The 13,314-nt window shown below is 35.1% G+C and overlaps 1 protein-coding gene across 2 annotated transcripts in view; it reads right to left on the bottom strand.

Annotated features, from left to right (window-relative positions):
• Positions 1-298: 298 nt before the first annotated feature.
• The window catches only part of SHOC2 (SHOC2, leucine rich repeat scaffold protein), a 54,965-nt gene continuing 41,949 nt past the window's right edge, over positions 299-13,314 (bottom strand). Inside the window, exons 5-9 of one of the 2 annotated variants that reach the window (XM_006088124.3) lie at positions 10,453-10,641; positions 6,140-6,262; positions 4,561-4,698; positions 4,108-4,225; positions 299-2,378 (exon numbers count right to left, since the gene is read on the bottom strand). In XM_006088124.3, the coding sequence (XP_006088186.1) occupies positions 2,170-2,378; positions 4,108-4,225; positions 4,561-4,698; positions 6,140-6,262; positions 10,453-10,641 (777 nt within the window). In that variant the 3' untranslated portion in view covers positions 299-2,169. The remainder of the gene's footprint in view (positions 2,379-4,107; positions 4,226-4,560; positions 4,699-6,139; positions 6,263-10,452; positions 10,642-13,314) is intronic. The other variant, XM_023753352.1, reaches the window with a different exon arrangement.

Raw genomic sequence — 13,314 nt, 5'->3', positions numbered from 1 at the left:
CTATATATGATTTGTCTATAACATCACTTCTACTAGTACATGTAAGATTTTGATCATTCTGTATTTATTATAGACCAATATACTAGTAAATGAAGGTAGGGTAACCAAAATGCTTAAAAAACAGTATCTATTTTCATTGTAAAGAAATAATACCTCCCCCATCCCCCATCCCCCACCCCCACTCCCAAAAAAAGACATTAGGATGCTACTCCCTTTAAAGTTCAAGTTTCACCATCATAATACATAAGCACCCCGGATATAAAATATTTAAAAACCACACATACACACAAGCTCTAGGTAGAGCTGTAATAAACAAATTCCTTTTATAAACAAAATTTTAATTGAAAAGCCACAGTAGATGGGGGGAAAGAAGAAAGGATATTACTTGGTAAAATCCAGTGACATCTACAATAGTTTTACAGCACATTGAAGCATTCTAGGGTTTTATATCTTCACCTGCCTTCCATTTCTTAGTTGCTCCTTAAAAATTTGCCAATTACGAATATAGGTTCCACCTCAAACTTAGTCCTGATTTTGAGCACCAGGAAAAGCAAAACAACACTCCAAATTTCTATCATAATATCATGGCCTTAATTCAAAAATAGTTTTCTTTAAAACACAATGCCCATCTAAATGGAAATAAAAAAAGAAATCCAAGCAGCAATATGTATACACATAATAGTTATTCTTTATATGGGATGTGTTTTTTAGAATGATACCTAGAATGCACTTACTCTGTCTCTTCAAAAATTAAACTGACTTAGACTGACACCATCAAAAGTAAAAGTACTGTATAAGGGGCACGCATTTACAACACTGCCAGACTAAAAGCAGTAAAGCAAAGAAAATACATCAAAGAGCACAGGCACATCTTACAGAACTCCCACTGAACTACCAATGGCTTCTATGCAATATGCCTCTTTTCCATAACTATATTAACAGCTACCAGGAAAGGAAAGATAATATTAAAATCAATGGTACTGAACTGAATTGTTTGAAGCCAGTGCCCCACATGTGGGGAAAAGTGCATTTAGTTCAGCAGCAATAGAGCACAGTGTGAAGATATTGTGCTTAGACGCAGATATTCCAGAACTGAAAGATGTACAAGGCAAGTCAAGATATAAAACCATAGTACACTGTTAAATAACCTTGAAACATACATATATTGCAGTGTTCAAAGAAAAACATTCATTTTCATTGTACAAGGCTAGGGAGAAATCCTTAAAGTTACCTACTGTAGTTTATGATATAATAAATACATATCTATATAGCATTGTATATACATATATAGAATGTGTGTGTATGTATATTTTTTTGCCAAATTTTTGTTATTTTTTGTGGACCTGCAAGTTTCAGGAATGAAAACTCCTTTGCGCTACAAGTTTCTGTTCCCCCAAACTTAAGTAAAGATATTTATACTAGAAAAGGTCTCAATACCCTCCTCCCCCACAACCAAAAGACTCAATTCAAATATTTTGCTTCACAATTGATCTGAGAATCACAATTACAGGAATTCTAGAATTTTGACTATCTTTTCACTTTGCCAGTTGTTTCAAAAAAGCAAATATCTTTTATATTTAAACCAGCTGATGCAAATTCTTTGCAGAGGATATAAACTCTAGATTTGACTGATTAAAACAGAGCAAATCAAAACAATAACAACAAAAAAATCCAGTGATTTACTCTGACTGTAAACAATATATAAAATTTAAATCTCAAATTTCAAAATAAGTTAAAGAAAAAATTCTACCATCAGGGCCTATAATATTATAAAGATCTGACAACTGGTAAGGGGAAAATATGTATGAAAAGTTGCAACAAAATTATTTGCCCATTATTTTTGCTAAGAGAAAGTATATCTAACTGTACTACCTCTGCCCCTTAAATTTAATAAATTCATAATTTGTCTACAAATGTCTTGAGCAAACTGGCTTATTACACAATAGGAAAACATCCATCAAGTTCAGCAAAGAAAACTTATATAAGCCTTTTGTACAGAATTTTTAAAAAAATCTAAATGGCTATGATTCCTCTATTAGCAGAAACACATAATGCAGACTTTATAAATCTGCCAAATATATCAATATCTACATAAATAGACACAGATATAGATATGAAACGTTAATGGCAGTCTATTTGTGAACAGTGTGTGGGACCAGCAGATTTGTATCAGACCATGGCACGATATGGACCCTGCATCTTTAAGAACTGAATGATGAAAGAAGGACCCCCAGCAACAATCTGAGGTGGAAGGTGACTGAGTGGACAGTTCTCAATACTCATGATTGAAAGCTTGCTGCAAAGAGCCAGCTCAAAGGGAAGGCTATGCAGGTTGGGGTTGTCATTCAAATACAGTTCTTCTAGGTTCTCCAGTGTACCTGTTTAAAAAGAAAAAATAAAATCAATTACTATTTTTTAAAAAAGTAGTTACTACTAAAATAAATTCAATGGCATGATGCTGTCCTGAGCATTACATGTACTGAAATACCTATTTCCTCTTACTTTCTTCTCATTTTAAAACTCTCTACAACTGCGAGTCTCAAGCTTTACTGCATGTTCAACTGGGAAATGTGGAAAACGCCAATATCCAGGTCACACTGTCCATATCAGTTAAATTAGAACCTTCCTTTTTGGCTGGTTTTCAAGGTTGGAGAGGTTTTTGTGTTGTTTTGTTTTTAACTCCAGAGATAAGTTTATTGTATAGTCAGTGCCTGTAATCATTTTTCTGTTGTAGACAATGTGACAATCTCTCGTACTAATTTCTCATGTGGAAAAGTTTTGTTAGTTGGTATAAATCTTTCACTAAGGCATCACATATTTATTTTTTTAATATTTTTATTAATTTCAGAGACGAAGGGAGAGGAAAAGAGGGAGGGGGGGAGAGAGAGAGAGAGAGAGAGAGAGAGAGAGAGAGAGAGAGAGAGCGCGCGCGCGACAGACAGGCCAATGATTAGAATCACTGATCGGCTGCCTCCTACATGCCCCTACTGGGGACTGAGCCAGCAACCTAGGCATGTGCCCGGAAGGGAAATGAAACTGGGATCTCCTGGTTCATAGGCTGATGCTCCACCACTGAGCCACACCAGTCAGGCATCACATATTGAAAAGTAAGCCAAAAATCAATTTATATAATATTTTTAATTTTTTTCTTAGACTTAGGATACTCATACTTTCTAGGCAAATGTTTCAAGCAACTGCATGAGGCCAGCTGCATAAATACACTAGAAATAAAAGTGTAAAGTTGCCTCATGTGTTGCCAATTTTTCAACTTCAAAATTTGTGATATCTGATAGTGGTATGTAGAAGAATAAAAATAATGGCTACCGAGTAATAGATTTGTTTACACTTAATAGTTTATTTAATATTCAGAGAATGCTATGAGAAGTTACTATTATTATCCTTATTTTACAAACAGAAAACTTGAAACTTAGGGTTCCCCTACCTTATCCAAAGCCATAAAGCCAAATTTTGAGTTGTCTATTTTACTTCAAAACCATTCTTCACCACTAATCTATAGTGCCTATGGAACAGCATGATATAGATGGGAGAGATAATATATGAAATTACTAATTTAAAAACTACTTTGTGACCTCAATCAACTCTCTTCATAAAATGGGATTACAACTTGCACTGCCTCAAATTCAAGATGGTTATGTTAATAGATATTAAAAAAACTTAGAAAATTCTAAAGTATTCTCAAATATTAATATCAAATATTATTATTAATTCTAAAGCCTCATAAGGAAATGTTCTTTTGGCATAAGACATTACTAGTTTAAAGCAAGCCTGTGTAATTTTTAAATTTAGAATATGAAGTAACTCTTTGAAATTAAGGTTATATCTATTAGAACATAAGTATGCTAAAACTTTCTCAAACACAATATTACTCCTATAAAGAAAACTAACCAAAACCAACCAACCAACCAACCAACCAACCAACCAACCAACTAACTACTGGTGCTTTATTAACAAACAAAAACTAAAAACAAAAACACCTTAAGCCTGCTGGAACCTCAGTTGACAAAAACAGATTTGTCATAATTATCTGAAATACTACTTAAAAGAGCAAATTATTAGTACAGAGTCAAGCATCCAAAGGTTTCATACCAATTTCCTCAGGAAGATGAGTAAGTAGGTTCTCTCCAAGGCCTAGATGTGTGAGATTGGTAAGGTGACCAATGCCCCTGGGAAGAGTGGTCAACTGGTTGTTTGTCAAGACTAATTTCTGAAAGATCAATGGAAGAAAAGATGGTTACATGTATATTTCCAACAACTGATGTAAATTTAGAACTATATATCTACTAAACCAATAGAATTAACAAACAGAGAAATTAGATCGGACAGGACAAGAATTAATTAAGTTTTTCTTTCAAAAAATATCATTTGTTAGGAAGACAAAAGCAAACACGTTAAATGAACATAAAACTCAGCTCTAAAGCTATAATAGGAAAATCTATCTGGTCCAAGAAGTAGATCAAATTCTTAAGAAAAATGAGCAATTTGGAATGCATCCAAAAGCTTTAATCATATAACTATAAAATCATTAGAGTAATGTTTTACCTGTAAATCCTTAAGATAAGCAATTTCATTTGGCAAGGATTCCAATTTGTTCTCCTCTAGATCCAGCTCTCTTAACTTCCTAAGGTTTCCAAGACCATGGGGAAGCTTCTTTAGAAGATTGTTTGATAATATCAGAACCTACGGAGAAATTATTGATAGTATTTGGCAACTCATAAAATGGAATTATACATTACCACTGTGTGGCTTAAAATTTATTAAGCAATGCTAATTTTCTAAACACTGAGTATTAAGAACAATGTTCAAATAAATCACAGAAAATACTTAACTTACTATTCTAAAAAAAAATCACCTTAGTTATTCGAAAAATAGATTTTTTTGATTAAGTCTAAACTAATGTAAGCAAAAGAATTTAACTTTAAATTGAAAATGTATATAATTATTAACTTAAAAATATATACAATTACTAACTACTTATAGCAAGATTCATATAGTTAATGGTACTTTGATACTAAATAAGTTACAAATGTTTAATAGGAAACCAGTTATTAATTCAAACTCCTTACAACCCATCATTTAAGGAAGGTAACAACTGACTTCTAAACTGCCTATATCTAACCACCACAGTTATTATTTGTGATATATTTATTTACATTGCAAGATATCCAGCAATATACTGAAGAGGGGAAAAAAGGTTGAAGAAGGCAGTCCTTGTTCTCAGAGAAGTTACAATAGGGATGTAGGGAAACAATACTGGGTATGGGGATAGTGAAAAGGAAACTAAAAGGAAAAAATCTACATAAGGTTCTGGTTAATTTTTTATGCAAACGTATTTTCTTCAAAGTTATACTATCCACAATAAAATAAACATATACAATTAGAACAAGAAAATAATCATAATAGCAATTATCATTTACTGAGTTTACTATTTGCAGGGCACTATACTGAATGTATCAACTACAACCTTACAAGAAAAATACTACATATTATCCCCATTTCATAGGTGAGGAAACTGACGCTTGGGAAATTTAAATCCATAAATACAGAGAGATAAAAGTGAAATTGTACTCAGATCTGTTTGGCTTCAAAGATCATGCTTTTAACTATTATACCATACTTCAGCGGTTCTCAACCTGTGGGTCGCGACCATCGGAAAACATATATAGCATATCAGATATTTCCAACAAAGAAAATAATCTATTTAAATAGTAAATAAAAGAGTAGGTGGGTAATTAGAATGGAAAAGTAGGCCAGAATTGCATAAAGGGTTCTAAATGCCAGTCTGAGGAATCCATAATTATTTTGATAGACAATGGTGCAGAGTTCTTAAACAATTAAGGGGGGAAATGTTCTAAAAAATGCTTTTTAAATGCTAATTCTTAGAAAACTTTTATTTCAAAGATACTTTTATAGCACTCAAACCTACCAAGAGTCATTCAGAAGCATTGACCCAGATTAAGTCAACACTTCATCATCCTAATGGGGTTGTACGTTTAAGAGAGCCTAACATTTCTAATTATGATCTTCACTCAAATAGAAATTGCTTATTTTAATTGGAAACTTTATAAGTGAGATAACTGTAGAAGGATCTAAGGAGTTCTAAATGCTCTTTTATACACACCTCAAGAGAAACAAGACCAGACACATCCTCAGGGATCTTTGTGAGCTGATTAGTGGCTAAATTCAATTCTACCATACTGGTCCAAGTTCCAAAATCCAAGGGAAGTGATGTCAACTGATTGTCCTAACAAAGACAAAAAGAAGCATCTAAAGTATAACCATAAAAAAAAAGTTCCATGTACTACCTGATGGAAAGAGAATTCTCAAACAGAAAACTTATTCCCTTTTCTTGATAACAAATAAAGAAAGAACAAAAAGCAACAAAAACTCTAAGCCTTCAAACTTTTTCATACAGTAGTTAGGTTTTTGTTTTGAAGTAAAATTGGAAGTTTGTTCCCTATGTGATTATCTGTATTGGATATAGAAAAAAATATGCCATATAAACCAATACAAGATTTCAATGGTCCCAGTGATAAATATGATGTTTTCCCCATTTTACAATAATGTACATTAATCACTGAATAAAATGTGGATGCTCATGAACACAATGAAAGAATAAACATCTAATTAGGGCCTACAAGGAAACCAGTTAACCTCAGCAATTCTAGAAATGCTGAGCAATAAAGTACGAAGGGAAAAAGTCTTAATAAGACAGCAAATTAAATCATTAAATATTAAGTATCCACAATTTTACTTTAAAAGTCCAAAAGATGACAAAAAATATTTATCACTGAATAAAAACAAGTGATGAAATAGTATGATGCTAATTTTAAAAATTAGATGTAGCTATACACAGAAAATAAGTGAAATATATGTCAATGATTCACTATTTTTTTTTTTTGCTTCCTCATATTCATTTATGAAACACATTTCTATCAATAACAACTCTTACCACACTGTCGTGTGTTGGGGGTATTGGTATTGAGAGCAGACCATCAGTCCGCTCTCTCTACCCTGTCCCAGTTGGGTATCAATGATATATGCCAATATGTTACCAGAGATCCTACCTCTCATTGGTGGATCATTTTATGTCCTTTTTGTTCATCTGTATTTTAGAAAATATTTTTTTGCAATATACAATGATTATTTTACACAAAACTATCCATAAGAGAAATCCCAAGTAGTAAACATTCATTTGAAAACCAAGTTTTTCTTTTATTATAATATTTTAACTTATTACCAATTAATTATAACATTTAAACTTACGACCTATTGATGCCCAAACTACTGATAGTTAATAGAATGATAAAACATTTTCATTTTAAAAACTTACTACTGTGCTAATATAAGCAAGAAAATGTCAGGTTTTATTTGACTTCTTTCAAGAAAAACTTTTGCTAAACATGTTATAATTTTGAAGGAAAATTAGGACAAAGCTCTATGCAAAGTTTTATTATTTCACTGAAAACAGGCTTTTCCAAGCTAACATATTACATTAACGTCATATACATAAAAATGTATAATCAAATGCAAAAACTAATGAACACCTACCTGGACTGTTGTGTTCTAAACCTCTTATTACAAACTGAACAAACTGAACATCAGATTAAAGCCATTACCACTGCTAACTCTCATATAACCAGACTGGATAACAATAACTTTTACACCTGCTTAAGACTGTAAGATTATTTTGAATTTCCACTAGTTCATTTATTATATACTTCTAAAGAATTATCATAAAAATACATATTTTATGAACAAGTATAGACAGAATCGAGACTGTAGTTGAAAGAACCACATTTATGTTGAAATGGTTCATCAAAGACAAAAGGATGTATTATGACACAACAGAAAGAACAGTATAACTGAAGCTTGAAATATAGGTTCCCTGAATTCCTACCTCAGCCATGAATTAGTTATGTGGCCAATTTATTTATCTCCTCTGGCCCTAAAGTTTGTTCACTACAAACTAAATCACTGAACAAATCATTTTTCATTTCTTTCCTCCTTTTGTAATAAACTTTTTTCCTTATTACAAATGTAAAACTCATTCACTGTAGAGAATATAGATAAGCAAAAAGAAACTAAAGATGCCCATAAATAATTCTGATATTCAAAGATAAACATTGTATTTGTTATCTACACTGGCTAATATATACATGTATATAAATCTATAACTATTTCATGTATAATTAAGCACATTAAAAACAGCTTTTAAAAATATATGTGTGGAAAGTCCTGCATGCTTTAACTTTTTGTACTTAATAAATTGAGAATGCTTCAACTGGTATTTACTATTAAACTAGAGTATTATTTTTAATGGCTTCATAGTATTCTATTAAAGATACAGAGACATACCTGAGAGATATTGAGGGTTTGGTTCCAGACCACCACAATAAAGCAAGTAACCCTTTAGTGAGTCACATGTATCTTTTTTGTTTCCCAGTGTACAACAACATTATGTTTACACTATACTGTAGTCTATTAAGTGTGCAATAGCACTATGTCTATAAAACAATGTACATACCTTAATTTAAAAATACTTTACTACTAAAAAATGCTAAGCAAAATTTGGGTCTTCAGCAAGTGATATAGTCTTTTTGCTGGTAGAGGGTCTTAACTAAATGCTGATGGTAAGGGTGATGGCTGCTGAAGCTTGGTGTGGCTGTGGCAGTATCTTTAAATAAGAGCAATGAAGTTTGCACATCAATGAACTCTTCCTTTCATAAAGGACTAGAGGCCTAGTGCACAAAATTCATGCACTGAGGCAGGTAGGGGGGTGTCCTCAGCTCAGCCTGTGCCCTCTCACAGTCTGGGAGCCCTTACTCCTTACCGCCTGCCTGCTCGCTGCTCCTTACCCATCGGCTCGCTGCTCCTTAGCACTGCCAAGGAGGCAGGAGAGGCTCCCACCACCACCGCTGCACTCGCCAGCTGTGAGGCCGGCTTCTGGCTGAGCGGCGCACCCGCTGTGGGAACGCACTAACCACCAGGAGGCAGCTCCTGCGTTGTCTGCCCCCTGGTGGCCAGTGCGCATCACAGCGACAGGTCGTTCTGGTCATTCAGCCATAATGGTTGCTTAGGCCTTTATTATATAGATAGATTTCTGCAGTCTCCCTACTACCTCTCTCAGCCTTCAAAGAAATGAAGAGTTGCCCTAACCGGTTTGGCTCAGTGGATAGAGCGTTGGCCTGCGGACTGAAAGGTCCCGGGTTCGATTCCGGCCAAGGGCATGGACCTTGGTTGCGGGCACATCCCCAGTAGGGAGTGTGCAGGAGGCAGCTGATCAATGTTCCTCTCTCATCAATGTTTCTAACTCTCTATACCTCTCCCTTCCTCTCTGTAAAAAATCAATAAAATATATTTTTTAAAAAAAAGAATTGAAGAGTTAGGGTCTTGCTCTGAATTTGGCTTTAGCTTAAGGGAATGTTGTGGGTGGTTTGATCTTCTATCCAGACCACTGAAACTTTCTCCATTTCAGCAATAAGGCTGTTTTGTTTTCTTAACATTCATGTTTTCACTGGAGTAGCACCTTTAATTTCCTTCAAGAACTTTTCCTTTGTAGTCACAACTCAACTGGCACAAGAAGCCTAACTTTCAGCTTATCTCAGCTTTCAACATGCCTTCCTCACTAGGTTTATTCATTTCTAGTTTTTCATTTTAAAGTGAGAGACATGCAACTCTTCATTTCACCTGAACACTTAGAGGCCGCTGTAGGGTTATTAAATGGCCTAATTTCAATATTGTTGTGTCTTAGGAAATAGGGAGTGGGAAAGAGATGAGGGAATGACAGGTCAGTGGAGCAGTCAGAACACACACACAGCATTTATCAATTAAGTTTGCCGTCTTATGAGTGCGATTTGTGGCACCCCAAAACAATGACAACAGTAACAACAAAGATTACTCATCACAGATTACCATAACAAATATAATTTAAAAGTTTGAAATATTGCGAGAATTACCAAAATGTGACACAAAGACATGAAGTAAGCAAATGCTGTTGGAAAAATGGCATGGACAGACTTGCTTGATGCAGGGTTGCCACAAACTTTCAATTTGTCAAAAAACACAGTATCTGATAAGTGTAATGAAGCAAAGTGCAATAAAATGAAGTATGCCTATAATACTTTTAAAAAATGAAATCAAATATTATTATTATAATAAGCTGGTACCAATTAAGTAGAAAGCTCTGCAATAAATATGCCTACAATTATACTTTTATGAACACTTGATAGGTACTTCTTTAGGACAAACTGCTAAGGGTATGCATGGTCCTAAGATATTTGTTATCTAATACAAATTGCTCTGAAATATCCTTATCAGTTTAGACCCCATCAACAAGAAGCAAATACCCATTCCCTACACTGATAGAGAAAACAAATATTAGTAGACATGCTAGTCATGTAGCTTTTTTCCCTATTACAAACAGAAGCTTACCTTCATATTCAGCTTACTTAATACTTTTGCTCTGGAGAAAATTCCGAATGGAATTTTATTGATCCGATTGTGTTCCATGTTGAGGGAATAAATGGTGGAAAACTGAGATGGACCACCAACTGGATATAACTGGAAGCAATTTCTAGCTAAGGTCAAACTATTCAGTTTCACAAGACTTGACAAAAGGCTCTGTAAAATAATGAAATAAAATATAAGAATTAGAACTGTAAAAAGACTTAAAGGTCTTACAGGAAAGAAATGACAGAGACTAGTTGGTGTGTTTTGTGATGCCTTGTGGACAGTGACAGTCACTACTCAATTTTAGCTAATTGTTCCTTGCAGAAATATGGAACGAATAGAGTCAGGTTTTCAGATTTTACAAGAAACAGCAAATTTATTTACTTATAGGAAATCTGTTTTTTATTCTTTGGCTCAATGTATTTAAATCACTCGATAACGAAAATACGTTATGTGGGGAAGAGGTGCTTCATGAGTGGCCAGTTTGAGACCTCTAGAGAACAGAAACTTCGGTATCAGCCAGTCCCAGTCCTACCATTTGCTGTGAGATCGATCCTTTCCAGGTCTTAGTTAAGTACCCATCTCTATATTATTAAGATTAACATAATGCCTGGCACAGACTAAGCAGTTATTTCGTAATTTAATGGTTCCTTTTAGGAATATTAAATTCAGAAGATGGTTATACTTTCTAATATTATATAATACACTGCTTCTCCATATGGTAAAATTTCTGAGGGAATTTGCACCTATCAAGTAAGTATTTATTAAGCACATAATCCCATTATCCCCTTACTTCAGCCTTCTACCAGGTAACCACAGTGCTAGATGTTTAAGTATTACAAAAGAATTTCTGCTATTAAGAAGACTAAAACCTATTTAGAGAAATAAATCACACAGGTAAAAGAAAATAATACATAACTATATATAATCAATAACAGATATAGAACTAGAGGCCCAATGCATGGATTCGTGCATCGGTGGGATCCCTCGGCCAGGCCTGCTAGGACTGGGCCAAAACTGGCTCTCTGACATCCCCCGAGGGGTCCTGGATTGCGAGAGGGTGCAGGCCAGGCCGAGGGACCCCACCAGTGCACAATTGGGGCCAGGGAGGGACCGCGGGAGGGCTCCAGGGTGTGTCCAGCCCCCAGTCCCCGGCCAGACCCAAGCAGCAAGCTAACCTACCGGTCAGAGGGTCTGCCCCCTGATGGTCAGTGCACATCATAGCAACCGGTCGAATGGCTGGAGGGACAATTAGCATGTTAGACTTTTATATATATACTAGAAGCCTGTTGCACGAAGATTCGTGCAATAGACCTTCCTTCCCCTGGCTGCTGGCACCGGTTTTCCTCTGGCACCCAGGACCCAGGCCTTTGGTCCAGCCGCAGCGAGGCTTGGCTTCTCCGCTGTGGCTGCAGAGGAGAAGCCAAGCCTCTTCAGTCTTCAGTCTTCACTCTGGCCGGAGCCTTCAGTCTTCGCTTCAAGCCTGCGTATGCAAATTAACCGCCATCTTTGTTGGGTTAATTTGCATAGTCGCTCTGATTGGTTGGTGGGCATAGCAGAGTGACACCAATTTGCATGTTTCTCTTTTACTAGTGTAGATAGATAGACAGGCTCTTGCTATTCAAAGTCTGGTTCAAGGAAAAGCAAATCAGCATTCCCTGGGAACTTGTTAGAAATGCAGAGTCCTATAGCTTGCTCCTGCAGAATCATATGAATCCTAAGATTCTCAGGTGATCTGTACGCTCATTAATGCTGAGAAACACTGGTATAGGCTATAAAACACTTTTGAATCCTGACTCTATCCTTTAGGACAGTGATGGCAAACCTATGACACGAACTCATTTTTTTGGTTGATTTTTCTGTGTTAAATGGCATTTAAATATATAAAATAAATATCACAAATATAAGTCTTTGTTTTACTATGGTTGCAAATATCAAAAAATTTCTATATGTGACACGGCACCAGAGTTAAGTTAGGGTTTTTCAAAATACTGACACACCGAGCTCAAAAGGTTCGCCATCACTGCTTTAGGAGCTTGTGATTTGGGCAAGTTATTTCTCTGAACCTTAGTTTTAGTCATTTGCAAATGATGATGCCTTATTTTATAGGTTGTAGTAAAAGACTTTTTAAAGAAATAAAATACATATATAATTTTACAATATCTAGCACAGGGGTGGGCAAACTTTTTGACTCGAGGGCCACAATGGGTTCTTAAACTGGACCGGAGGGCCGGAACAAAAGCATGGATGGAGTGTTTGTGTGAACTAATATAAATTCAAAGTAAACATCATTACATAAAAGGGTACGGTCTTTTTTTTTTTAGTTTTATTCATTTCAAATGGGCCGGATCCGGCCCGCGGGCCGTAGTTTGCCCACGGCTGATCTAGCATGTAGTAAGTACTTAAATTTTAAGTCCCTTCTCTACCTAAACTGAAAGATGAGAAATACTGGAAAAACTGGAAAAGCAGTAAGGAGACTGAGAGTGACATAAATTTTAAAGGAAGAAAAAATAATTTAAATATTTAGAGAAGTAAAAGAAAACACTGAAATAAAAGCCCAAGCAGGGATAAAACAAGCAGTGTGAAATGTGCATGTGTATGTGTGCTTTAAATAATGTTCAAATGTTAGCTGTCTACCATGAGGAAACTGAAGACTCAGCACTTGAGGTGGGAGTTTATTTGCATGGCCAGCTGAAGGAATGAAATAACTATGTAATTAAGGGTGTAATTATATGGTGAACTGAAACTTGTTCTTTATACTGAACGTTAAGAAGCTACTCAACATTTGTCTACTGGTGTACACAGATAAAAGGAAGAGTACAGATAAGAGTGGTGAGAGAGTTT

The sequence above is a fragment of the Myotis lucifugus genome, unplaced genomic scaffold (genome assembly GCF_000147115.1).
Source record: "Myotis lucifugus unplaced genomic scaffold, Myoluc2.0 scaffold_44, whole genome shotgun sequence".
NCBI classification, from domain to species: Eukaryota; Metazoa; Chordata; class Mammalia; order Chiroptera; family Vespertilionidae; genus Myotis; species Myotis lucifugus.
Note: the sequence above shows the minus strand (reverse complement) of the source record. Positions and strands in the feature narration are given on the sequence as shown.